This window comes from Anser brachyrhynchus, assembly GCF_964034855.1.
Source record: "Anser brachyrhynchus genome assembly, chromosome: 15".
In the NCBI taxonomy this organism is placed as follows: Eukaryota; Metazoa; Chordata; class Aves; order Anseriformes; family Anatidae; genus Anser; species Anser brachyrhynchus.
In genome coordinates, this window is record NC_137733.1 from 8447671 (window position 1) to 8475630 (window position 27960).

Sequence of the window (27960 nt, forward strand, 5' to 3'; positions counted from 1 at the left end):
GTTTACATCTGCAGCCCCCTCAGCCCAGCGCTGCCTCGGGGCAGGACCAAGCTCACTCACCCCGAGCCCGCCGGAGCCCTCCGGGGAGCCGCAGAGCCAGCCGCCCGCCGCCATGTCGCCGGGGGCGGGCAGGCCTTTCCTCACACAGCCGGGCCCCCTTCCCGCTCCGGCGGGGACTCGAGCCGTCCCGGCTGAGGACAGCGAGCAAAGTCCGGAGGGCAGCGGGCCCGCCGGGCCGGCAGAGGGCAGCACCGACCGCGGCTTCGCCCCGCTGCCGGTGCCGGCCTTTCCGGCGGCGCTGAGGCAGGGCGGCGGTAGCGCCATGCGGGGTTGGGTGGCCGCGCTGGGTTGCGCCCTGTGCTGCGCCCTGGTGCGGGGCTCTGAGGACATCGTGGTGGGCTGCGGAGGCTTCGTCAAGTCCGGCGTGGAGATCAACTACTCCCTTATCGAGGTGGGCGCCGCCGGCTCTCTTCCCCCCGGCCCCTTGGCAGGCCGGCCTGCGGGGTTAGCGGCTGGGCGAGGCTTAGCCCCCGTGCCCTGAGCGCGCCCTGAGCTGGCAGGTGCTTTGGGGTGTTGCTGTGTGAAGTGGGATTCCATGAGTGTTCCTCGGTCTCTCCTGAGGCCAGGTCTTAGCTCTCTGCCGGTTTTCACTTGGCAGAGCGTAGCCTTCTTGCAGTAAGCCTCTCCCCTGTCACCTCCGTTACCCCTGGGGGATGTGCAGCCACTAATGTGTACAAACACTTGCTTAGAGAGCACCTGATTCCACCCTCGTTCACACTTCTCTCGTTTTTTTGTTTGTTTCTTATAGATTAAGTTGTATACAAAGCATGGTACTCTGAAATACCAAACAGATTGTGCTCCAAACAATGGCTATTTCATGATTCCCCTCTATGATAAGGTAAGGAGCTGACATGTCGCTGCTGCTTCTCCCCTGCACTGGGGGCACGAGCAGCTTCCACGTTCACATCTGCAGGCAGATGAAATGTCTGAACAGTACACATAACAAATAAAATTATAATAAAACTTTACACGGTTTCTTTTTGTAATGCAGCTATTCTGTTGCTCAGTGGTAAGCGTTATCATGAAAAAAGCCAGGTAACTTTAGCTGCAGTGTTGTATTTGTGCTATTTCATTTGTGTCACTGCAGCATTAGGAGTCATAGTCGCTGACAACAACTGTGTTATGCTAGCAGTTGTACAAAGAATGAATAAAAAGTACAGGTACTTACAATCTGAGTAGAGATAAAGTTTTCAGTTATCTACCAATAGAAATGAAAATAAATCATCTATATAAGAATGTGTGTTGGTATGGCTGAGTTGAAAATATCTTGAATGAGTAACTGAAGATATTAGAGTTTTCTTAAATATGAAAAATGATGTAAGCTCACAGTGTAGCAGAAGTTTGATGTCTGTTCAGGCTGGAAAAATGTTGACATTCAAATTTTTACAAGCTGTTCTCAGGTGGTCAAAGTGTTTTGCTCTTTTAAAGAACCAGTTAACTTACGGTTCAGAAATAAATCCTCCAAATGTGAGGACTTAAGACACTTTTTTTTAATCTCGGTGGTTTTGTTCTTTGGTCTTTGCGTCTTTTAATGGATGAACTTCAGCACATATGTGGTGCCTGCTAATTTAAAGAGGATCTCTGTCTAATGGCCTTTTGGTGCAGAAATTTTAATAGGATTGGAATTTTGTTATCTCATGTTCGGGCAGAACAGTTGAGTAGGAACACCTAGTGGAAACACTAAAGGCAGATTTACAGCACATCTATTGGGGCAGGTAGAGAGATTTGAACATTTTCTAACACTGAGCTGCTTGGCCATGAGCCAGGTTTGGTGTGGAAGCGGTATAAACGTGATGCTACTTAATTCTCACTCTTAGCTGGCTGGACACAAGCCCAGCATCCCAGTCTGTCTGGGTAGATGCTGCTGCTGCTTTGAACAGAGCACACTAGGTAGAATGAGAAGAGAATGGGACACTTGAGTCTTGTGTTACTCTCTGCGGCATGCTGCTTGTATTCTGACTTTTTTTTTCCATCCTTCAGCTAAATTGAATTCAGATCACTGAAGAGTGTTACTTTTTTTTTTTTTTTTAACTTTTAGGGGGATTTCATTCTTAAAATTGAGCCTCCCCTAGGGTGGAGTTTTGGTAAGTGCTCATATCTCTTCTAATAGGCCAGTGTATTTGTAATGTGGGACTTCAATTATCACTAGCTTGCATTTGGCATGGAAAATCCAGTGCTGTTCAGAAGACATAAGCCCTACTGCATGGTTTTAATAACTAAAATGTACTTACTGTACAGGAGAAAAATAAAGCTGTAAAGTAGACACTGACAAAGCAACCCATGAATTGATACAAAGGAATGTGCATTTTTTGTAAAAATATCTGTAATGGGAGGGGGAAGGATTTTCAACGTTAGGATTTGTGGGTGGTTAACTTGGATAAGACAAGGCTTCTAGGGCATAACTAATGCACTTGAGCTAGTGCATTTCTGTGGGAGTTTTGTAAAGCTGCTGTAAAGCAAAGTAGAGTTGCTCCGTTATTCCTCTGTCACTAACTACCATGCTGTTTCGTTGTCCTTCCCCTCCAGAACCAACCAGCGTAGATATTCATGTAGATGGCATTAATGACATTTGCACAAAGGGAGGCGATATTAACTTTGTGTTCACAGGGTTTTCTGTGAACGGAAAGGTTAGACTTCTTTTTACTTATTTTTTCCATCTCATGTTAATTCTACCTTCATAAAAATATTTTACTTCACCTCTGGAAGTTATTTTTATCCACTTGTACACTGGTTTCTCTTCATTTTGACAGGTCCTCAGCAAAGGTCAGGCGTTAGGTCCAGCTGGAGTCCAGGTTGTACTGAGAAATGCTGGCAGTGATGTAAACATACAAGCAACTGTTACCCAGCCTGGAGGAAAGTGAGTGTGGGAATAGGCATGTGCATAAGTCATGTGTTCATTTACACGAGATTCTTTCAATTCTGCCATATTGGTTGGGATTATAGAAGTTCCGAAATACATTTTGTAATGCATGGAGGCTATGAATTGCTTTTCTGTAAACAAATCTTAATGACTGTTTCTTAAGCAACACCATCCTTTTCTTGCTTTACAGGTTTGCTTTCTTTAAAGTGCTTCCTGGTGAATATGAAATCTTTGCGTCTCATCCCACCTGGTTGTTGAAAGAGGTTAGAGCCTACAAAAGTTCTGTTCTGCATGCTTAGGGAGAGTGTATTGGCTAGACCTTACCTTGATCAGCTAGCATGAACAAAGGTTTGTGCGAGTGGACGAGGTTAATGCGGTTTTCCTTAAATTTAATTGAGGCAGGCAAGAAACTGCTTTGTGCAGGCCTGGTTTGGAGGTAATGGAGCCAGCTGGGGAAGGACTGTCAAATGAGCTCTTGCTTTAGGTCTTCTAATCCTATGCATTTTGCAGGAACTTGGAGAACATAGCAGATGCTTTAAACCTTTCCTCTCAGACTGCTTGCTTTCTGATGAGCTCTGAAATCCTGACCAATTCCTAAACCAGTAAAACAGTAAAAACGCTGTTTTACAGTAGTATCTTTGCTTTAGCATCTTTCTGTTCTGAAGAGCCTTTGGACTCTCTTTGAGAACTGTTGCTCTGGCTTCTGTTTCTGATGTTGATTATTCAGCCTCTAATTGTAATTTAGTGCTGTAAATGAGATTTAATGTCTACTTCTGATGCAAATGTATGTGTTTCTGTATTTCAGGCAAACACTGTGGTACGGGTAGTAAGTTCTAATGCTTATGCTGCTAGTCCTCTGATTGTTGCTGGCTACAATGTTTCTGGGTCAGTAAGGAGTGATGGAGAACCAATGAAGGGAGTCATGTTTCTCCTTTTCTCTTCTTCAGTCACCAAAGAGGTAATGGTGTCTCAGAACTTTTCCCGACACTCAGGTTGTTCAGGGGCATAGAAAACTAAGACTTGAGCTGAAGCAGGCAACGCATGCAAAATGTAAAATGGTTCACTGCATGTTTTTGCCCTGTATGTTCCTTGTGGGTGAGCAGGTTTAAGGGTTACAGTTTGAAGACAATATTTTTCCAGTTACCCCTTTTTGCATGTTAAATGTTGGTTAGTAACAATGTTCCCTTGTAAATATGACAGTCCTCTATTGTGAAAGATCAGCTTCTGTAAAAAGACTCAAGATAGTGCCAGACAAACCCTGTTTCACTAGATAGTAGCTGTAATTTGTCTTTAACATAAAGCCTTAATTGCTTTGTGCCTTTTTATGTGAAATCAAAGTTCAGCAGCTTCTGTTTCCACCTTAAAAATGTGCTATTTATGAAGAGCATGGAACTTCCATTTGTGTACTGTGATTTGATATGCGGAGTAGAGCTCTGTTCTGTAATGTTAACTTCATCCTCAGAGCTGAGGACAGTTTGTGTTAAGACATGCAATGCAGTTCTGTCTGTCATCTAAAGGATGTTTAATTTCTCAGTTTTCTGTCCCTGTTACCATAAAGTCTGTTATTGGTTATTTTTTTTTACCTGTATAAGAATTGTAAACCATGCTATCAAACTTTGCGTCTGAATTGTTTTTTGTACTTCCCATCCTTCTTTCATGGTATAGTATATTGAATCATCCAACATCCCCCCAAATTATTTTCTGTGTTCACCCACAAGAAAAAAAAAATAAAAAATTAATGCATTTATTGACACAGGATGTTGTGGGCTGCAATATTTCTCCTGTGGATGGATTCCAGTCAAGAGATGAGTCTCTGACGTATTTGTGCAATGTTGTATCAAAAGAAGATGGATCTTTCAGCTTTCTTTCCCTACCAAGTGGGAAGTACACTGTGGTAAGTAGCTAGAAAGTTTGTTGCATGTTTATCCATTGAGTTATTAACTCTTGCTCTCTAAGCAAGATCATACGTAATTTTGCAGCTGTTAAAGACAAAACCAGTTGAAATATTTCGAGGTGGGTGAGAAAAATGGAGATGGAGACTGCAATGTAAAGCATTTGACGGTGAAGTGAGTTGCTGTGGTAGGACTCTGGTGTGATTTCTGAGGCAGTATTTGTTTACAGATCTCCTGAATACATTGGCCAGTCACAGAACCACCTCTAGAGGCTGATGGGAGGCTGAAAGTTTCAGTGGGCTACAGCCACCTCACATCCCTTAAGTTCTCTGTATTCTTTTTATACCGTTCTCTTTGTTATGCCCAGGTAGTGTTGGAGCATGGATGTCTTTGCACTGCCTAGAATGATGGTCTTCCAGTCTCAGACTGCATGATCTAGAAGTGGGATCCAAACTTCTCTCATTCCCTTAATCCTGTAGTGATCATATATTCTCTTACGTGAACTCTGTATTGAATACCTTTGCTGTATTCTCATTAGAGGGTTACTTTTCTGTTTCTTTGCATAATCTCGTATATGTTTCCATCAAACATTCTTGAAATCCTGCTTTTATTCTTGTCTCCATCACTCTGAGTTATTTTTTCAGCAAGTTTTCAGCCCATTTGGCCATTTGTGGAGGTGTCTGTTAGTGAAAAAGACCTGGAAAATGGTAAAGGAAAATACTTCTGATGTCATAGCTTCTTAGGAGTCAAAGTAATGTGTTCTCCTTTCAGATACCATTCTACAGGGGGGAGAGAATTACCTTTGACGTTGCACCATCTAGGTTGGACTTCTTTGTAGAACATGACAGTTTACAAATTGAGGTAAGGCATTTAGAGAAATCATCTTGTTTGTACCAATTCCTGTAGAAGTATAACTGATCTTGCAGAAAGCAGTTGTGTTGTGGAAAATTGTCTTTGTAAGAAGCTTAAAGAGATTTGTTACATGTACCTTCTTGCCTAGCAGGTAGATGACAGTATCTGTTCTGTATTTCTATACTTCAGTCCATTTTACTAGGAAGAAACAAAATAGGGAGAAGCTGTCCCTTTCACTTTCATGTCTGTATGGCAAACAGGCAGTAACCTTTTGGGTTGATTAAGTTTACTCATTTGCATTGTCAAATCTCTTGAGAAGGGCCTGTAAATAAAACTCTGATTTGCAGAGTTTCTTGAGTAATGGCCTTATGATGTATGATTAGAGTCTTCTCAAGTGTGCTAATGCGGGTAACTTAAGAATCAGTTCCTGTACTTCTTAGCAGGACAATATGCCTTGAGCTTGATGCATACTTTCATTGTGATTATCCTGTTGAATTTTCTTCCTAAATCTGGAAGTAAATTTTCTTTATGTGTAAAGGCGAAAACCAATACATATTGATTGCTGTAGATGTGTGAATGCTTTTACTGGGAGAAGATTAATGATAACTTTATTTTCCCATTTCAGCCTGTTTTCCATGTGATGGGTTTCTCTGTCACGGGCAGGGTATTGAATGGTCCCGAAGGGGAAGGAGTTGCCGATGCCACTGTGACTCTAAACAATCAGATTAAAGGTATGCAGTGGTCTTGGTCTGTGTTGCTACAGATAAATCTTTGATAAGCTCAAGTACAGGAGCAGGGTATGCAATGGAATTAAACCTTCAGGATAATACACTACTTTTTTTTTGTAATTTATTTGCAATATTACACTGATTTTCATACAGTTGAGTAATTCTTCATTTTTTGGCTTAGATGAGAGTATTAGCTGTTCATTTGTTTTGCAGTAGAAAATTTATTATAATTTCCTTCAAACATATGCCAAACTGGAAATGTTGCTTTATGATACAGAATTGAAGGTTGATCTAATAAGGAACATAATACTGTTTCTTTGTTGTGCAATGTAAATTAAAATAGCCTAAAGGAGTACATACCCTCTGGCTCTTTAGACACGTGAAGATAGACAGTGGAAAAAATGCTCTGCTTTTTAACTCCTCACTTTATTTATTCCAGTAAAAACAAAAGCCGATGGATCTTTCCGCCTTGAGAACATAACAACAGGTACATACACAATTCATGCCAGGAAAGAGCATCTCTTCTTTGATACTATTACAGTGAAAATAGCACCAAATACCCCTCAGCTAGCAAACATCATTGCAACAGGGTAAGTACCAGTGTTGTTAGCCAATTAGAAAAAAAATGTGTTAAATGATCAGTTACAGTTTTTATCAGTGACTCAATATAGTGCACTGTAAGGCTGTGCAGCATTGGGAGATACAGTGTGAGCTGAGATAGACAGAAAAGGCATGGTTTCTGTGCCCAAGAGCTTCTTTTTAGGAGGAAATAATGGCAACCTTCAAGAGAAGTGATAACTAGGAATTTCCTGAGACAAATCACAACAAGCTTGTGCAGAATCTGTTAGCCAATTAGAAAAAAAATATGTTAAATGATCAATTACAGTTTTTATCAGTGACTAAATATAGTGCACTATTTAAGGTGAGAAGTGAAACTTAACAGCTTGTAATTTGTCGTCTTTTCTTTTATTTTCACAGGTATAGTGTGGTAGGGTTGTGTTCCAGTGCATTATCTATCAGATTTGTGATCTTTGACACAAAACATATCAAACCAGTTAAAATCTTGAGGAAATTTTAAAACAAGTATTTTTTGAGTTTTGTCAAACCAATATATAACCAATATTTTACAGATTCAGTGTGTGTGGCCGGATCTCAGTAACTCGTTTACCTGATGCAGTCAAACAGATCAATAAATATAAGGTAACCATGATGCCTCTAGACAAGGACAAAGGATCACTGGCTACAACAGAAACAGACCCTCATGGAGCATTTTGTTTTAAGGCAAAATCGGGTATATACAATGTTCAGGTAAGAGTTAGCTTCCATTTCTTCATTGTAGGACTGTCAAGAAGTTTTAGAAAATTTAAAACATTTAATTTCTAAAAATTGAGAAGTTGAATGTGGATTTTCATGGCCCTTTTCTCCTGTTTGTACTATATAAACAATGATGGTTACTCTTTTTTTTCTTTATAATCTGAAATTCTCACGCTCCTTTCCCTTCTTTCCCTTCATACTTGTTAAAAGGTGTTCAGGCCATTGAGATTGAAGGGTTTTGCTCTCTCTCCTCTATTTGTAGTGTCCCTTAGTTCACTATCTTCATATATTTTCCTACGAATGACACATGTAATGTGTACCTTTTTCAGGTGTCTCAGTGGTTCTGGAGCTAACAGGTCATAGCAGAACCTATAGCACAAACACTAAGAATTTTGTTGAATTCACCCCTTGTGGGGGGAAATTGCAGGCTGGGAGATAGGGAAGTGCAGGGTTATAAGGCCTCCGGCTGTCCTTACAAGTAAAGAAACAGCCCAATGTGGAAGCAGGAGTAGATAGATCTCAAAGTGGAAAATCTCTCAAACTTTTGAAACCAAGATATTTGGAGAATTTTTAGCTTAGGCTTTTTGCAGTTGTTTGGAGGATTTTTAATGAAGAATTTTGAACATTATATTTGAGAGGTTGGTTTTGCTTTGCCTGAGACTTACAGTAAATAGCCATTTTCTAATTTCTGATAAGTGAGTTGAAGTCAGCAGAGTGGGTGAATTTGGACTGGTATTCAAAAGCTGGAGATGTGCTGATGTCCTGTACTCTACAGGTAATTATTCCAGAAGCTGAGACCAGAGCAGGATTGGCTTTGAAACCCAAAGTGTTCCCTGTTACTGTTACAGACAGACCAGTAATGGATGTGACCTTCTCTCAGTTTTTGGCATCAGTCTCTGGGAAGATCTCTTGTTTAGGTAAGCCAGTTTGGAAAGTGAAGTGGAAAAGAGAATGGAGAACTTCAGCACTGCATGTGTGAACGAATACAGTTTTGATCAAGCCACTTGCTGTGGTCAGCCCCATCAACAGATAAGTAAATTAATTTCCAGCACATAGATGAAACAGGTATTTTTTTCAAGAGACCTTATAGCCTAGTTAGCACCTTAATGAAGTTTGGAGTGAAGTTACCTACCTATTTTTAATACTTGCTAGGAATAAGTTCTGACCTGTTTACTTTCAAAGACGGTTAAGTTCTGGGAGCAAACAATCCTGGCTGATGCTTGGGACATTTTACAACAATGTCAGAAATACTGAAAAAGACATTAAAAAAAATAAAATTCAGTGCATGTAAAAACCTGTAGGATAGAGGCTCAGGCTGTTGGCAGAAGCTTGCAGTCTGTTCTCTTTCTCAGTGTTTTCACTTAATTTTAGTCAAAGGTTCCTCTCTCCTGCTGTCCTTGAGTACCCACTAATTTTAGCAGGTGATAATTAGAGTTTGAGTTTTGTCATTTTTGCTCCTTCCTTTTTCTCTCTGATTCATCTCAGGTGTTTTCTGGACCCCTGTAGTCTCTGCAGAGTAAGGTGGACCCCAGGAATTTAGTGTTGGCCTCTGGTTGTTACTTGTCCTTAGATACAAGAATAAGATCAGTGAGCTTAAATTTACAGACAAATGCAACAAAACATTAGTAAACAGATGCTTAGGAAATAAGATTAATCGTTTTAATTGGAAATATTCTCTACTGGAAAAGAGCAGTTGGTTTAATCTTAGTACACATGAAGCTTCCTTGGAGTTGGGGTTTCGGGGGAAAGCTGGCAAGACAGAATGCAGCCTCATTTTCTTCTGTCTTTTCTGCACAGATGCTTGCGGTGATTTGATGGTGACGTTACAGTCTGTGAGCCGCCAGGGTGAAAAACGTAACCTTCAGCTCTCTGGAAACACGGACTCAGTGGCCTTCACATTTGAAAACGTGCCACCTGGCAAATACAAAAGTAGGAATATGGGGAATTGCTGGAAGTGTTACCTTATTAGCTAAATTAGTGACTTAGTCTGTATTAATTCTTTTATCATGGATACTGTTTATGCTCTATGTGACATGCCCAATGTGGAACTAGTTCTCAGACTTAGGAAAGTCTGGAAAAATGCTATACACCAGTGTATCAGGCTTTCTTCATCTTGTCTGCTTAACTACTTTTTCAGTGTTCGGATAACTGATTCCATACGTTTTAGGGTACACATGCATGGTGTCAAGTGAAAGGCCTTTGTCGTGAACTGACTTGTCCCAAACCTGAGAGTAGGAGCACACCACAGGTCTCCTGTTTCCACAGTAACTAGCCTCTCCAAAGAGCAATAAGTGTTTTTGCCAGCCTGCCTTGGCCTACTATGAAAAGAAATTCTTTTCCTGGGAAAGGTGTAGAAGGGCTACATACATATTGCTCTTTTTATATGAGTCAGAACATCATTTCACTATGTGAAATTGGAGTTAGCTTCTGCTGTCCTCTAGACATCTTTGAATACCGTGATGGTAGCGCAGAATGCAGAATTTTCTAGGGTTACCAGACTTCATTATTCCTTATTAAAATAGCTTTTGCATTAATGAGATGTGCTGGATTCCTGGTGATGTGGCAGTGCTGTGAGCCAGTTCTGATACTACAGTTCTTTTCTGTGCTTATATTTATTGTATACCTGGCTTTGAAGATTATTGTCAGGGGAAGTTAGTGTGGTACAGGCTTTTAACACCACAAAAGCTGCTTTATTTACACAGTTTTACATTACTAAAACCTTTTTGTGATGTGTATTCTAGTAAGCATTGTACATGAAGACTGGTGCTGGAAGAATAAATCTTTGGAGCTGGAAGTTATGGAGGAGGATGTTTCAGGAGTAGAATTCAGACAGACTGGATATATGCTGAGGTGTTCCCTTTCTCATGCAATTACACTGGTACGTAGGTAACAAACATCCTTGCTTTTCTGTTTAATGAACTTGTGTAGGTAGCTTTTGTTACTTTTGGAATCAAGGCTTTCTTTCTAGGGCGTCCTGCAGCACAGGAACACTGATGTTTGAAACACTTTGAGGTTTGTCCCTTAGATTTAGTAAAATGGTCTTCTGTTGTTGTTAATTGTTATAAAAGAGAAGGATTGATGTACCTTTAGGCAAATACTATTTTCATTTTGATGCTTGGTAGTTACTAATAGTGAATTGTGTTGCGACTTCACAGGAATTTTACCAGGATGGAAATGGACCGGAGAATGTTGGTGTTTATAACCTGTCTAAAGGAGTCAATAGGTTCTGTCTTTCAAAGCCAGGTAACAGCGCTAAAATGTTAGTTGGAAAAAGAAAAAGAACCAGTCAACTAATACTACTGGGAATTAAAAATAATCTGTTGTGGCTTCTGAGGCTTCTGAGAGGCATTATTTTATTTACAGCTGAATATAAATTCTCTGTTCTAATATTTTAATATTTTCTTAATGTTTAGTCATTTACCTAAATTTAGTTTCTGGAGCAAAATATTTTTTTTGACTAGGTGAAGGGCATTAATCTTGGACTAATCAAGAGCATGTTAAAATAATCTTGTTCATATTGGTTCTGTAACTGGAATGATATCTGTAACTGATAAATAGAAGTTTCCTTCCAATTCAGGATTCTTGAAGGTTAGCTGTTAATGGTACCACAGGTTTATCTATAAAATAAAAAAGAATGTTTTAAAATTAGTTTTTTTTTTTTCACTTTTAGTGTCTCAGAGCTAATTCCTTGTTATTGCCCATTAATGAAACAGTTAAGAAATGAATTTGGTTTTGATTCAGTTTTCATCTTTGCACAGTTCATCCTTAGTCAGTGGCCTCATTCGCAATACAGTAACACAGTTTCAACTGTAGTTCTGGAATCAAAGGAAATCAGCTTTGAGACCAGCTATAATAGATTACTTATGACCTTGTTTAGTGTGTTCTATTTGTAATTATGTTTTTATGTGCCACTCTGCTGTGATACTAATTGTGTTTTGTATCAGTGTATATTAGAAACTCTGCACAGCTTCCAGTAGTGATCTGTGACTGAAGAGAGGTGAATTAATTTACAATCAAACCTAGTAATTGTTTCTATACCTCAGTTCTCATGTGCTCTTGAGAATTCAGCCAACACAGCAAGCTTGATTTTTTTTTTCCCCAGTGGATCATTCTTTGACTTAATGTTCACAGGTGTCTATGAAGTGACCCCACGTTCCTGCCACCAATTTGAACATGAGTATTACACTTATGACACGTAAGAGCAAAATCTGTTTTTAATCTTACGCCTATAAGTATCCTTTCACAAAGCTTCCTTCTGATGCAGCTGCTTTCTTTGATTAATTCGGGATCTGTTGCTATAACTGGCTGTAACCAATAGAGGGAAGCTTTAGCAAAGTGTATGAGATGTGTCCTCTTGCCCTTTAAAAAAGGAAAATGTGACTAAGGATAGGCTTTAAAGATGCTTTTACTACTTCAAATAGATGTTTCTGTCTGCTGTGTGTCTGTGTTTAATGCTTTTTTGCTTTGTAACAAAGCAGAGAGATTTCAGTGGAAACTGTTGATGATTTGTGAGGGTTGAAATGCAAAAGATAGGGTAATAAGTTTACTAGGAGGCACGTACCACTTGTATGTCCCTGGTGCCATAACTGTCTGTGGTGATTTGATTCTGCTCACCCCAGTTTTGCAGGCTGAGTAAATATTCATTCTAATCACCAGTGAGCAGTGCTGAACTTTCAAAGTCAGCTATGTTTTATTAGTTTTTTCTAGTTAAGGTTTGGCAAAGTGCTTGACAGCTGTTTGCTTCCAAAAAGAGGGTTTCTGCTACCTGGCTACTTCTTATTCATTAATATGGCAGGAAACAAATTCAGTATTAAAATCTGATTGTTTTCTGCTTAGTGAATTAAAAGTACTTCAAAAAGAGATGTACTAAACATTAGAGCCAGGACCAACTGAGTAGATGAATTGGAACAGGAACCCCTTTTGGCAGCGAAGTACCATTAGACTTGGGGCAGCATGGTGGGCCATGTCCAATATTGCTAACTCATGAGTGTCCCTCTGCTGTGTGTAAAGAGATTGTACGTATGAAATCAATCAAATCAACATCAACTTGAGAGGAAGTGCGAGGCACAAAGCAAGGGAGTTATTTGGCCAATGTCACGTAGTTGGGTTTCACAGATGGAAAATGTTCCCTCTCCAATACGCTATCATGTTAGCACTACAACTTTGCTGTGCAATTTGTATGTCATGGTTTATAAAGCACTCTAAACTTAAGAATGGGAGCACGAACTCAGCTAAATAAGATGTGGTTATTTTCTTTAGGAGGGAGGCTTTGAGTTCATCTCTTTGTTAATTTGATTTACAGGTCCTCTCCTAGTATACTGACGCTCACTGCTGTTCGACACCATGTCCTTGGCTCGATTGTAACAGATAAACTGATGGATGTGACTATTACCATTAAGTAAGAACAAAGAAATCTCGGGGCTGTAAAAAGGGGAAGAAAGATGTTTCTCTCATAAAGTTTTATTCTGATTTTAATACCACAGTGGCTGCTTTCTAAGGGAATGGCATCCTACTCTAGACTGCAGGAGGTTTTTATGCTAAGCTGTGCTTTGAGTTCTTTGTAGATGGATAAATAATTCTGAGCCTTCATTTTGAACACTGTTACTTGATTTCAATACAACTCTTTTCTACTTGTGTGTCATGATAAAAAGGAATGATTTTCTGAGTGATTGCGTATTTTAATGATCTGAAATTTCAGAATTCAGAGGATACTGTTTTAGCTTGCTCTGAGCTCTTTAGCACTGGGATTGGTTTTTTTTGTTACCTCAGAAGGAGAATCTGCTGCTTTAGAGCGCTGTTACTGGTGTGAAGAGGGCTATAAGAGGAAAACCGTGCAGAGTGATTACACACTAATGTACCAGTTTATGTTTAGCTGAACAGACAGCTCACTGGGGAGCGCTGATTTGTGAACAGCTTTAATAGTATGAGGTGCCAGCTCTGCCTGAAAGTAGCTGATAATGATGAGTGCTTTAATGCTTTCCTGATGTCCACTTGTTCTAGACTAGGGGCTCTCAAACTTTGAATGTATGAAGCATCTTTGTGGAGAAACGAATTTCCTGCAGAGCTCTTCCCTGAGTCCCTGAGTTTAATGAATCTACAACTGCAACTACTGGGTAACAACAGCAGCCAGAAAAGAAACAGTGAGACAGCAGAGAGCCATTAGGATTTTAAAACCAATTTAGCATAGAAGCAAATACTATACCAGCATTCCAGGCTGAGGTGTTTTTTTTTTTTTTTTTTTAGACTATTGGCAAGTGCTCTGGAGGCAGCTCAGTTGCCACAGACTGTCTCTGTTCAAGCCTGCGTGAAGCTTTTCAGCCAAAGTCCAATTTGTTGTCTGTCAACATAAAGGAAACGACTCTGGATTTAAAAGCAAGATCCTTGTTTTTTAAAGTTTGTGCTTGTGTACAAGATTCAGGACAGAGACATGTTAACTTTCAGTTATCCAAAAATCAAAGCTAATTATTAGCAGTTTTTGAACATGAATTGTTATGTTTGAAAAATGAGACTGGAGAAGTTTATAAGCAATATCATGAGACTATGTCTGTACAGATTTTTAATAGGTTTTAAGGCAAAAAATTTTTAATAAGCTTCTGGATTGTCTCTGGACTGCAGAGTAAGAGTTTAAAGCCTTGATGAAACATAGTATGAAAGAGCAATAGTATCTTAAAAAAAAAAAAAAAAAAAAACTCTGTCTGTATAGAGACAGATGAGGACTGAAGCAGGAGACAGAACTATCCTGATAATCTAAAGTGGTTGTAGGAAAAATAATGGTGATCATTTCAGTTCACTCCTTTTTAGAGGATTTTGCAGTGTTCTGCGTCATTTTTTCAGTCTGTTGTAGACAGGACAGGAGATAAGATACAAAGGATGGTTGGAGACTAGAAGAAATTGGTAGGAAAAGAGAGGAGGTAAGATCAGGGAAGGTGAAACGAGATCCATTGTTCTGAGCTGATTTAGGGAAGGTAGCTAAACTTACCTAGCAATCTGTTCAGTAGACGGTGACAGGACAGCTGGATGGTTCAAAGGTGTAGGGCCAATAGGTCACAACTTGGCACTTTTCCTGGGAACTGCCAGCTATTGGAAGCATTTGTTTGTGACAGATTATTTTCTTCTTGTATACTCTAAATCTGAGAGGTGGGTTCTGAGGGAAAGTTTCTAGTACTGAAAAAGAGGGAGATACAAGTCTTCTTGTTTATTTTGTATAACATCCTTTCTGTATTAAGCTTGTTCTCTGTTTTGAAATTTAGGCCTTTCTCTTTTAGATTATGGCTTTGTTAAAGGTACTCTTGCAAACTATTGCTCTGGCTTAAGAATTTACCACCCACGTGGGCTTATCAGTGCTTCTGGGGGAGGTTATTGCTCCTGCAACAGAGCTGCCATATGCTAATTGGTGCAAAATCAAGACTCTATGTAAAAAAACAAAAACAAACAAAACAAACAACCCTCAGCTAAGATGCAAAGTGGTTGAGACAATTGTGGTTCTTTTTTGTTTGTTTGTTTGTTTGCTCTGTATTTGGATATTTGAAGACAACAGCACCCTAACTTCTTGAATGGTTATAGCATAATGGGGCAGAATTTGTGAGTGTCGTGAATAGGTCCTTTCCTGAAAGGCCTGGTGGGTTACCCGTAGCCCCTGTGAACAAGCCTTTCTAGTAGTAACTGATGGTGTTATGGGCATAAAAGTTTTACCTATGCTTGGAATAAACAGAGGAATTAAAAAGGAATAGCTTTAAAAGAAAAATTCTGGGATTTGTCTGCTGCGGTATAAAGGTTGTAACTGCTCTCTTCCCTGTAACAAGCTCTCTTCCCTTTGTATGAAAGGAGCTTATTCTGTTTTCTCTTCCGTGTTTTCAGATCTTCTATTGACAGTGAACCTGCCTTAGTTTTAGGGCCCTTGAAATCTGTACAGGAGTTACGCAGGGAGCAGCAGCTGGCAGAAATTGAGGCCCGCCGACAAGAGAGAGAAAAGAAGAGTCAAGAAGAGGAAGGATCAAAGCCACCAGTGCAAGAAATGGTGGAGGAACTCCAAGGACCATTCTTATATGAATTTTCTTACTGGGCAAGGTACTACCAAGCTCCAATGGACAGGGTGTTTTCTTTGCTCTATTGTCTGGCCTTTCCACAAGAAAGAATACTGATATATTCCACGTAGGAAAGAGCTGCTCCCTGGATGCTTGTGTCTGTTCTGGTTGACTGCTATCTAAATGGAAGCTAATACCACATAATATGAATATTGCATAGGTTATTGTTGATATTTTTCCCTTGGGGTATTCAGATGGGTTCTGAGGTCAATACGCAGTGCTCTGTACTACATGAGAGATGCTGATTCCATTTTCTCCTAATACTGTCTTGTGTGTGCTCTATAGGTCTGGAGAGAAAATTACTGTGACGCCGTCTTCAAAAGAGCTGCTTTTCTACCCACCTTATGTGGAAGCAGTTGTTAGTGGAGGTAAATCTAAATCTAGTTTGAAAGAAATAGATTTTTAAGGCAGAAATGCATCCCTACAGATCAACGTATGAATAGCTCTTCAAAGGAAATAGTAGGAAAGCAGTTTCAATTGCACCAGTTTCTTTGTGGGACAGTTTCACTCTATGGTATTTGGAATTATGGGCTTTTGGTAGAGGATGCAAATACAGTTTTCATCAGTAAAATATGCTTTCAAGTGCTGACAGACCACCTGGCACAAGAGGAAGGACTAGATTTCTGGATATAACAGCAGATTCTCAGAACTACTCATATTACACTTATCTAGAAAAATGGTTGTGCAAAAGCAGTGTTTATATTTAAAATATGATAGCCAATTCAAGTTTCTGTCAAGTTTTCTTCTGTATTAAGTTACTATAATAAAAACAGTCACAAAAAAGTAAACTTTAAAATCGTGAGAACTATCGGCAGTCAGCTATGCTACCTGTTGGGTCAGTGTCCATCTTGCTCTAAGGTTCCTAAATGAACATCCTTGGTTTGAAATGGCTAGAAAATTAGGTACCTCTCTATGTGCCTTTCTGTTGTGCACATTCTAAATACATCAAGTAAACAAAACTAAATTTGCTTATGTCATTAAACATGGCATACGCTGACCTCAACTTGATCTCACAAAATTTTGTTGCTGTTGGAATACTTTCCGTGTGGCTGCAGTATATGGAACTTTATGAATCTGCGAAGTACTTAGCAAATCCAAAATGTTTGTGCTGGCCACATGCTTATAGCTTTGGTACTCAGTTACTCAATTTATTGAGTGTTCAGATGTTTTAACATGTGCCAAGAGCCTGTACAATTATGTGGATTGATCTTGTATTCCAAGGCAAAAGAATGTTGACTCATCTCTTTGGAAGTAGTTAAACTCTTGCTGTAAGATGCAATGATGAGTGTATTCTTGACTTTGATTGTTTTAAATCCCCTTTGCACTGACCAAGAGAGTTGTCCTGGAAAGCTGATAGAGATTCATGGAAAGGCAGGCTTATTTATGGAAGGGCGGATTCATCCTGAACTGGAAGGCGTTGAGATTGTCATTGGTGAAAAGGGAGCAACGTCGCCCCTCATCACAGTTTTCACTGATGAGAAAGGTGCTTACAGGTAATTAGCAGATCTGTTATGATCTTTTGGATTCTTTGGTTTAAGTGCCATGGTGAGTTGACAACACATGTAATATCCAAATGCATCTTTTAAAATGAGCTCTTATTTCCTTATATTTGAAGTGTTGGGCCACTCCACAGTGACTTGGAATATACAGTTACTGCTCAAAAAGAAGGATTTGTTTTGACTGCAGTAGAAGGAACAGTTGGAGACTTCAAAGCTTTTGCCCTTGCTGGGGTGACATTTGAGGTAATGTTCTAAATGCTTTGGGATCTGATCGAATAGTGTGTGCAGTTAGAGGTAGACAGGCAAAAAAATTAACCTTTGTGTCCCAGGCAAACACAGATGGGTGTGGGATGTAGGGATCAGGTAATTTCATCATAGTGGAAACAAACCTCAGCAAAATGATATAGTTGTAACTTGCCATACAGATGATATTTTGCATGGTTTATAGAGTGAAAATAAGGGTCTGCAATTCAAAAGACTGGATTTATTTTCTTTGGCAGAGTTTGACCACCTTCTCTTGATTACTTCTATTTCTCAGGTGTAGACAGTCTGGTCAAACTAGTGCCTGGTTTTATTCTTGGGAATACTTTGTTCTGTTCCCCACCATGTCCTGTGAGGTGATGGAGAATGACTGTTCTAGTGGCACATGACGTGTGTGTCTCTGACTGCCCAGATGTTGAGAGCACAAGATTCCATAGCCCTGCAGCGTGATGCTGCAGATGCTGCTAGTTTTCTTCTGCTCAAAACTGAGTGCTCAGAACCAGCATGTCTAGGCATTTTCCACAGGGCTTCCAAATTGAACCCCTCTTCATGAGGCGATCCTATCCTTCTGGTATAACTGCTGCATTTTCAAAAACAGATCAAATCTGAGGATGATCAGGCTCTCGCTGGAGTTCTCTTGTCTCTTAGTGGAGGGATGTTCCGGTCCAACCTCCTTACACAGGATAATGGCATGCTGACTTTCTCCAATCTGGTAAGTTGAAATTGGTTCATCTCAAAGTGGTTGTATATGTGATGCTGTGTAACTTTAGCCTCCAAAATAGGGATGTTACCAGTGCTTTTCAGTGGCGGGGGATCTGTGGTCTCCTATGAAATCATAACTCACAGTGAGAGGTGTAGGTCCCTCAGAGTGGACAGCACTTAAAATCTTAAAGAGTGGAAGTTGTGAAATCTAACCTGGAAAATCTCCCCCACAGGCAATAGATGATGTTGATTGATCTCGGTTACAAACTTGCAGTCTATAAAGATGAAACAAGCCACTTGGTTGGTGATCATTTTAGTCTTTAGAGGAAAGAAATGTAATTAGATTATTGATCTGTACATCTGTGTAGACATGCCTCAATAGTTTCCTTGCAAACATCCTTCTCTCCTGGTCACTTTCCTGTCCTTGTGGTCTTGTGATAAAGTATTAGCGTCATGGTTTCTTTTCCTTTTTCAGGCTTTATTTTCTGGTAGAGCTCCATTGGTTCATTGTCCAACATGTTCCCTGTTTTGCAGTGCTCATATATTCCAACCAGTTTAGCCTATGACTGGGACAGAGAACTTTAGGGAGCTCTTGCAGAAACATAATTGTTTGGAGCTGGTGAATTTTTGTGTCAGTATCAGTAAACTTGCTTTACTTATCTTTGCAGAGCCCAGGGCAGTATTATTTTAAACCCATGATGAAAGAGTTTCGCTTTGAACCATCATCACAAATGATTGAAGTGCAGGAAGGACAGAATCTTAAAATTCGGATAACTGGTTACAGAACAGCATACAGGTCAGTAGAGCTGAAAATCTGTGCAAAATGCTGCATGTTGTGTAAGGATGCATTACGCAAAATATTTTTTCTCCCGATAAACCTCTGTTTTGAAGGTTTGGAGGGTACTTCTGCAGGCACAATATAACTTCATTATGGTGTTTATAAGTACTTTTTTTTTTATTTTTAAACATCTTCTCATGCATGTGGATATATAGCTAGGCCCAGATGACAGGGCTGTAAGGAAAAACACTGCTATGAAAGTACTGTGTCAGTGGCACTGGAAATGTCTGGTGCTTTGTCCAGTGGGAGCGGTGAGGTGTATTTTAGGGACTGTATGCTACTTCAGGCATCTGGCTTTGAGATCCTCCTTTTCCCTGCCCTCAGGGGTAAGTGATGCTGTTCTTGGAGGGTAGGGAACTTGGATTCCTAAAGCTGTAGTCTGAACTGCAGCTGATTTAAATGCTTTAAAATTCCCCCTCTGCGTGCTATGCTAAGTATATAAAGTACTTTTCCCATGAGTTATAACAATAGCATGTCTTAAAAATGAGCAGTAAAACAGCATTTGCACATCTGTAGCAATTGTTTCTCTTTCTCCCTCTAGCTGTTATGGCACAGTTTCTTCATTAAATGGAGAGCCTGAGCAGGGCGTCTCAGTAGAAGCTGTGGGGCAGGAAAAGTGTAGCATCTATGGAGAAGACACAATAACTGATGAAGAGGGCAAATTCAGGCTACGTGGCCTTCTGGTAAGGATTAGAATGCTCCTCAATCATTTACTTTTATGTTAGTGTGATAATGGAACAATATAATCTGTTTTATGAATTAGCTACAGATTTCTGTTTTCCCATCACACTTGCTAGCTGAAATTCCCTTGAGTCTGTCTTTGTTAGGAGGCACTGTCATGTAGTGATCATTCATTCTAGTAAAAGGGGAAATTTTTCCTTTAGTGCAAGTCTGTCCAACTTTCTGCCAGCGTATGCTGACAGCCTTCACACAAACACTAAACAGTTCCCACGATGTGACACAAGAAGGTGTCTCACAGGTGTTCAAGTAAAACTATAGGTGCTATAACAGGGGATTCTCTTTTGTTCTCTTCTCTTAAGTTTCTCTCATGAAAGTACCGTGACAGTATGTTCTAGCGGTCTGTTGGGTGTATGTATGTTGGTTGTGCAGCATGGATGTGAAGTAAGCTGTTCTACAGAAAACCCTGAATTTCTGGGACTGCTGTGTGGAGTAAGCAATTATGCTGAGGTAGAAAGGAGTATTTCGTCTGGTTTTAATCCTGATTAATGTGTTTTCTTTCTAGCTAAAACTCTTCACAGCAGGTTACTTCTTTTAATAATGTAATAAACTAGAGAAAGCTCTGATAGTCCTTTTGTATTTACGGGAAGTAAACACCCTTAATGGTTTTAGTGGGTTAAATTATCTATTTAGGATAAGGAAAACTAATGGAATGTTAGAAAATTCAATTAATATCTTCTAAAATTAAAGTACATGTTATTCAGCATTGAGACTTATCATCTGAATGTTGCGTTTAGCCTGGTTGTGTGTATCATGTCCAACTCAAAGCTGAAGGCAATGATCATATTGAAAGAGCTTTACCACAGCACCGGGCAATTGAGGTAATTTCTTTTTTTTCCTTTTTTTTGTGTGGTATCACTTAAATATGAAATGCGTCTATCTAGGCATTACATCTATTCTATCAGCAGCAACGTATTTGAATGCATTCTGTTTCGACAAGTGGCTTTCAGCAAGTTAGCTCTGTAAATGCAGGTCTCCTATTGTGTGTCAGCACCATAGCTTAAAATTGAAATAAAATAAGGCCCAAACAGTAAACAAGTGAAAAGGATTCTTTTACAGTCATAAAAACTATACATCAAGAAATGAGGGAATAAATATGCAGCATTATCTTCCAGCATTCTTTATGATGTGGAACAGAGTACTAGTGATTTGAGGTTGTCATAATTTGTCATATTATCCTATCCTCATATTCAGTTATTGATTGATAAATATACTGTATTGTGCTTTAGTTGGTCCAAATCCTTTGGTCTTGATGTAGATGAAATTGTCATTCAGACTAGTAAATCTTTATAAAATATTATAATAACTTCAAATTTAAAACTGATGAAATCTTGTTAAATACTCCTTCATCCTTACAGATTCAAATTAGCTGCTTCTCGCTTATCTCTTGACATTCAGCAAAAGTTAATTAGCCTTCATTATTGTCTAGAACGTTTCAGTGGGAGATAGTCATTATTTGAGCTCAGATGCATGCCTGACCAGGATACCCTCCTTTGCAGCATAACAGGCTGAATTCTTTCAAGTCCTTAGTGTCTTGTGAAGAGTGTTTGCAAAGGGAAGGGAACGGCAACACAAATTCCAGCAAATCACATGAAGCTTATGTACTGCAAGTGAGAGCTGTGTGCAGTAGATTGTATCCTAACTGGCTGCCATTTTCTTCAGGATGGAAAAGCATCTGAAAGACACCAGCAGGAAAAATGTACTGCCCCAGTGGTGCCAGACTGTTTATATGATATCTGGCCTGACTGCAACCTATCTCTTACTGTAGTTATTATTAGACTAAATGTTTTTTAGTCTAATAGTTTAGTTTAGTTTTTTTTTCCATTTTTTTTTTCGTACTCTGATCAGAGCTGAGATTTACAAACACAAGTGTTACATATTTTAAACAATTTTGAAGACAGTGAAGTTACATATTTTTGCAGCAGGTTATATTATGATATGAGTATATTTATCATTTATCAACTGCATACACGTCCTAGCATAGTAATATGCATCTCAGCACAGAAATAAAATACTGCAACCAGTGCTCAGACTTCAAGCTGTTGTGTGGGTGCAGCTCAGCCTCTTTCACATTAATGCATGCTTTTGATACTTCTTCCATTTTTAGTTTAAATAAATTAATGCCATTATCCCTGTGCTGTACAAGTCTGTAATTGTGAGCTGTACTCTGGAGGAAAATTGCAATTGGAAAGACCTTACGTTTACATGTGGCTGTTAGAGAACAAAATCCATTTTTTTTTTAAATTGAGCAGTATTTGTGTTCTGTTAGTTCTTTCTCTGTCTGTAAAAACGTGACTCTGTTGTCTGTTGCAGGTTGGGAACAGCGACATTGGTGATGTTAATATTATAGCATTTCGGCAGATTAATCAATTTGATTTAAGTGGAAATGTGATTACATCTTCTGAATATCTGTCCACATTATGTGTAAGTTCAAATCTTTGATCTTTGTTAAGTGCATTTGCTGTTGGTTTCCCAGTGTCCTTTTGTAGAGTCACTGGAAATCATTCAGTAGCCAGAAGCACACATTTAATTCAAGTTAAAACTAATTGTTTAATGAAGATGAATCTGAATTTCATATAGAATTAAGATTCCAGTGTTCCTCACTACTTTGTTTTAGTGTCTCTGTTATTTCATTGGAATATATGTAAGAAGTATTTTGTCAGGTTGGCCTGCCCATTACTGGGTCTGCGCCCCTGCTTTGAGATGGCCTGTCCATAGGGAGAGGAAGACACCAGAGGTGAAATGAGTGTTTTGCATCAGAGAACTTGCATTAATTCCTGAAATACCTGGAATTCTCGACGTGCACGTCTGCTAGCAAGAAGATGCCATGTGAATGCAGCTATACCATAGAATACATTAATATAAAAGTACAGTTATAGAAGACAGTACAAAACATAGTAAAGCTGAAATTTTCAAAATTCAAAAAACTGTACCGTAATCTGAAAAAAAATTGCTACACTCTTGTGATCCTTTGGCTTATGGTGTAACTGCTGGAAATATCTGCAAGAGTTCTTAGTGTGATAGGAGTTACAGTACTATTTTTCAAGTTTAAAAGCTTCTTCTTTGAAATGTTATCTACAAATACAAACACAGTGCCTGGATTTCTTTTAGATTAGTCCATTATGCATCTTACCTGACAAGATCTCATTGCTAAACTGTTGGTTGTTTTGGGAGCTGTGCAAAGCATCCAACACTCAGAGCAGGTGTGAAAGGAAAACAACTCACTTCAGTGCAGAGCACTTGAGCATGCTTTCCATCTTTCTCGGGAAATTTAGGCCCTTTCAGTTCTGCCTAAGCATATAGGAATTGATGTTAGGATGTAAATATATGGAAGTTATTCAAGCCTGTACCTGTTTCATATTAGGTTGGGTCTTGCACTGGATGTAATGCATGCGTGCTGGATGATGTATGCATATCATAGCTCTTGCTTTCAGTGCAGAGATTTTTGTCTTTGAAAGATGTGCTCAAATTTGATGCAGACAGAAGTGAGAAGTTTTGTGACCTCAGTCTGGCCCCTTCTGGTTGTGTAACCTCTTGATGAAACAACTGGAAGTGTTCTGGTGAGCTGTGATTGGAGCTGCAGCTATGGTAGCACTGGGCAGAATTGATGAGAATTTCAGTTGGGCTGTGTGCAAGAAAAGTCGAGTCTTTACAAATATCTGATCCACGGGGTTACAAATAACTGTATGGATGCCAGAAGGCTGCTGCAGAGTAGTCCATAAAACCCCAAACTTTGCTTAATATGTCCTCTGGAGGATACATGTTCCATAGCTAAAACATGGGTGTGTTTGGCCACAAATCCAAAACATAGCACCATACAAGCTGCTATAAAGAAAATTAACTCCATCCCAGCCAGACCCCGTACACAATCTCATAAAAGGAGTTACTGCTGCCCCCCAGCAGCCTTACTGAGTATGATGCAATCCTCTTTTAATTATGCTCATTTCTAAGCAAACTACTTGCTCAGTATTTCAGGCCTATTCTGTAGCTTGAGGGTGTGTAGTTTGTTAAATAAGTTCAGGGAACTGAAACCAAGCAAAATGAGCCTAATAGAGTAATAAAAACAATCCCCAACTGCAAATTCCTATGAAACTGTTTGGATTATTTAAAAGAATTACTTAATTCTGTTTAATGCAAAGCATGGACTATTTCTAATACATCTAGGTATGTGAAAATAGCGGATACCGGTTGTCCCTGCAGTTATTTTAGAGTCTGTTTCCGTTATTTCTCACATCATAGGTTAGAACAAATCCAGGTGCTCTTACTTGACACCTTTTTGTTTATAAAACCCTTGATAAATTTTGAAGTGCTTTTATCCTGCAAGATACGGGCTATCTAAAATAGCCATTCTGGTGCAGACTCAGAAATATCTGTTCTGTGATTTCTTCTTTCCCTCACAGGTGAAGCTCTACAAAAGTGAAAATCTTGACAACCCAATTCATACAGTCAATTTAGGCCAATCCCTCTTCTTCCATTTCCCACCACTGCTCCGAGATGGAGAGGTAAGTATTGCTGAACAATTAGCTTGGCTTGTTTTATTTATTTTTTTTTCCCTGAGCATGCTGAAGTGTTATTTTCGGTGTGCCTGCAGTACTGTATTCATGCTGGAGTAAACAGTGTCTCAGAAGATTTGAAGCTTATTACACTGACTTTTGCCTTTGAAACTAATTTTGCCTCAGACTGCTGCCGGTGCTGTAGACTGAATTAATTTTATACCCACAGAATTACGTGGTGCTCCTGGATTCTACATTAACTAAATCACAGTATGACTACACCCTGCCTCAAGTTTCGTTCACTGCCATTGGATATCATAAGCACATTACGTTGGTCTTTAGTCCCACTGTAAGTACAAGATAGATAAACATTCATTTTGAGTGCTCACCTTGAGAGCAATTGTCTGGGTAGTTTAGCTTGCATGTATCTTGTGGTCTTGGTCTAACTTGCTGTTAATGTAAATATAAAAAGGTTTATGAGAGGCAATAAAGGGACAGTAAGTTTGGTTTTGGCCACATTTAAGGCATCAGGCAGTGATGTAATAGCGTGGTGTATTGTGGGAAGCACTTAGGGCGTTCACAAAGGAGTTGTAGACATGACAGTAACTGAAAGGATGTCATAACTGGGGACTGGAGGAGAAAGACAGGATTGTTGTAGGAATTCCTTTAAAGACATCTCTGTAAAGGAAACAAGTGTCACCAGGCCCAAAAGAGAGTTTTCAGTTCTTGGAGGTGAAGCAGAGGGGTTCTCAAACTAATGTCAGGGAAAATCTCCCGTAAGAGAGAGAAATGTCTTTGTGCATTTCAGACTTGAGCAGTGTGGTGTGAGTTTAGGGAAGTATTCATTCTGTAATATTTAGCTATTTCTTTTCTACATCACTACATGTTCAGTGAAACATGGGGGCATGAACATGAAATGGCAGTTACAGATGAAGGATGCAGATGTGCCTGGAAGATTTTGTGCTAGTGTGGCTGCTGTAGTGTTATCATTGAGATCGGTGAGATTTGGGTGGCATGTGACAGGTAAATCAAACCACAGGTTAACAGTGGAGACTGACTGTCGGTGAATTAGCTTTAAAAAACAGCAGACCCCAAGAAGGTAGCAGGTGAACGGGTCTGATCAAGATAACAGATGAATGATCTGCTTTGAAATTAAAAGTAAAGTAAATCTTAGAGGTACTTGGAAGGAAGTCAGATGGGAGGGGCTGAATGTGCCACAGCTTACTGTTAAAAAAAAATTTAAAAAAATCCATGGTTTCCACTGTTTTCAGAGAAAGCTCCCTGAGCAAGATATTGCCCAAGGATCTTACATTGCATTGCCACTAACGCTGCTTCTGTTGTTGGCTGGGTACAATCATGATAAGGTAGGTCACGTTTTTCTGTCCTTATTCAAATACTATTTTCGAGGAATATCCATGAATTCTTCGTGTACTGTGTTAAGGGAAGGTTGGTTGTGATGGATATTCAGAGATGGAGTTAGCGGTCACCTTTTGTGATGCATTTCAAGAAAAGACACAGTGTAGCCAAGTTTTTGAAGAATTACCTTCCTTTAGAAAACCTTAGTGTGAAGTTTGAGTTCCTCTGCTATTTCTGAATTTCTCATTTGGTGTTTCTTGAAAAAAAAACACAACAAAATGCCACATAGACGTGCAATTTATGCAATAGGTTCTATTTGTTTGGGGATGTATGTGTCTGAAGAACATTACCATTCAGACCTTACATGTCACTGAAATCACAAGCTGATTCCCTTTTATTTCTTTTTTTGACCTAGCTTATTCCCTTATTGCTGCAACTGACGACACGGCTGCAAGGAGTACGTGCGCTTGGACAGACAGGTTCTGACACAGGTGGGCAAGAGGATGCAAAAAGACAAACGAAAAAACAGAAGACAAGACGGACGTGAGGTGAAAGGAATGATTGCATGAAGTGATGCTCCGTCAAACTGGATCCTGGGGAAGCGAAGCCACTGAAATGCATTTTTGATAAATTTTTGAACTTTATATTTTTGTTGTTCCTACCTGAGCACCATTTGTCACACTAACTCCATTTTGGTTGTAAATTTTCCATGGAGTCTATAGGTTTCTTTATTATAAAGTAATGAATGTCTCTGTTGTTACTGTGAGTACATCTCCCATACTTGAAGACAATTAGTGAATTTTTTTTCTCTTCAATGGAATGAGTCATGCTGTTTCCATTAATGATTTGTAAAAGCAGTAGTTTTACACTTTTTACAAAAAACCCAAACTGCTCGAATTCTCTTTCAGTCTCTATATTTTGGGAACATTGTCGCTTACCTTTCAAAATACCCACTTTATTCTAGAGAAGCAGCACACAGGGATTTTACTAAATCAGTGGTACTTGAAACAACAAAGTTCTAGGGAACATGCATGAACTGGTCAGTTACGTCCTTGGCACTTCCAGTTCATCAGCTTGATTGAAGAGTCCGTTACTTGCATAGCTGTGATTTCAGTTCTTACCCAATGAATATGTTTTCTTTGATTAAAATCATGTATTTGCCCAATAAAGACAAATTGTTAATGTCAGGTAAGATTAGTTGTTAATGTAAAGTAAGTTCTGCTGATCCTACTGCAAAAGCAGTGTTTAAATTTCAAGTTCATGTACAGTGCGATCTCTTTAGACTTCCAGCATTCCTGAAGTAGCTCAAGCTGGTTGTACTATTCTTTCCAAAGTTGTACTGTGCTGTTTGTGAAACCCATTTATCTGTGTATCTGTCTAATCTCCTGCTCAGGCCATGAGCCTTTTTGCCAACTGTTGATGGAGTTTTTTTAAACTACTTAAAGAAATGTTAGCTTTTGGAAATCTCCAACATGTGCAGTCCCGATAATGTAGACTGTAATAAATAATAGCCTGTTTCTTAACAGGTTATCTTTTGATTCTTGTTTGAAACAGACAGTTAGACATACACAGTTTAAATGTTAATGGGGCTTTTTATTGACAAATAATATAAAGGTTAATAGAGCTTTTGAAAGATGCATATAAATGCATACATCTAATGCAAAGACATTGGTACTGCCAGTAAGTGGCAATGTTTCTCTTTTATTGTACTTGACATAAAGTCCCTTTACATTTAAATATTTAAGCTTACAAACCCTACCTTAGACAACGGGATGCAAAATGCTTTTTTGGTATTTTTGTTGGTATTTTGTACTAGTTTGGGCCTAAGTAATTAAAACTTCAATCGGTAATCATTCTTCTTAAACTCATGTCTGTACAACACAAGCTGAGGGAAATTTTACCAAGATCATAATAAAAATAAAGGATGTCAAAAAAGCATGTATGTATAGAGTTTGAGATGAAGCTCTAATAAACTGTCACGATCTCAACTTAATGACCTAGAAATGTATAATTTGCTGTGATGAAATATATGGGGGAAAACAGTGCTGGAGGACTTGTAATAAATTGTACCCTTTTAATACACTTTTATTTTAGTCTGGTGAATGTTGATAAAGGAATTGCTACTTGGGGGAAATGTATGAGGAAGAAATTAACATTTCATATGACTTGGGGGACAACAGGATATTCTGACCTCTGAACTGTGGGACTTGCTGATGATTGACATTAAACACTGGGAATGCTGTTAATAAAAAGGCATTAATGCTTGCTAATTTGTTGACAGAA

At 39.2% G+C, this 27960-nt stretch overlaps 2 protein-coding genes across 7 annotated transcripts in view; one reads left to right on the plus strand and one right to left on the minus strand.

Annotated features, from left to right (window-relative positions):
- The window catches only part of ABCC6 (ATP binding cassette subfamily C member 6), a 29118-nt gene extending 28927 nt beyond the window's left edge, over nucleotides 1-191 (minus strand). For all 6 annotated transcript variants that reach the window (XR_013939808.1, XM_080557355.1, XM_080557354.1 and 3 more), the window contains exon 1: nucleotides 61-191. Coding sequence is in view for 5 of the 6 variants with exons in the window: in XM_080557355.1 (XP_080413481.1) it covers nucleotides 61-114 (54 nt within the window). In the remaining variant the exon portion in view is untranslated. The remainder of the gene's footprint in view (nucleotides 1-60) is intronic.
- LOC308178542 (BOS complex subunit NOMO1-like) lies at nucleotides 113-27960 on the plus strand (the record flags this gene model as incomplete). Its single annotated transcript, XM_080557357.1, has 31 exons — nucleotides 113-451; nucleotides 809-898; nucleotides 2099-2144; nucleotides 2587-2687; nucleotides 2811-2917; nucleotides 3111-3183; nucleotides 3726-3878; nucleotides 4677-4814; nucleotides 5584-5673; nucleotides 6290-6395; nucleotides 6832-6982; nucleotides 7523-7700; nucleotides 8482-8623; nucleotides 9504-9635; nucleotides 10448-10584; nucleotides 10862-10949; nucleotides 11838-11901; nucleotides 13009-13104; nucleotides 15564-15773; nucleotides 16076-16158; nucleotides 17124-17283; nucleotides 17406-17532; nucleotides 18149-18262; nucleotides 18921-19048; nucleotides 19632-19773; nucleotides 20566-20649; nucleotides 22142-22252; nucleotides 24229-24330; nucleotides 24551-24670; nucleotides 25593-25685; nucleotides 26093-27960. The coding sequence occupies 31 exons, from the start codon at nucleotides 113-115 to the stop codon at nucleotides 26222-26224; spliced, it is 3837 nt and encodes a 1278-aa protein (XP_080413483.1). The 3' UTR covers nucleotides 26225-27960.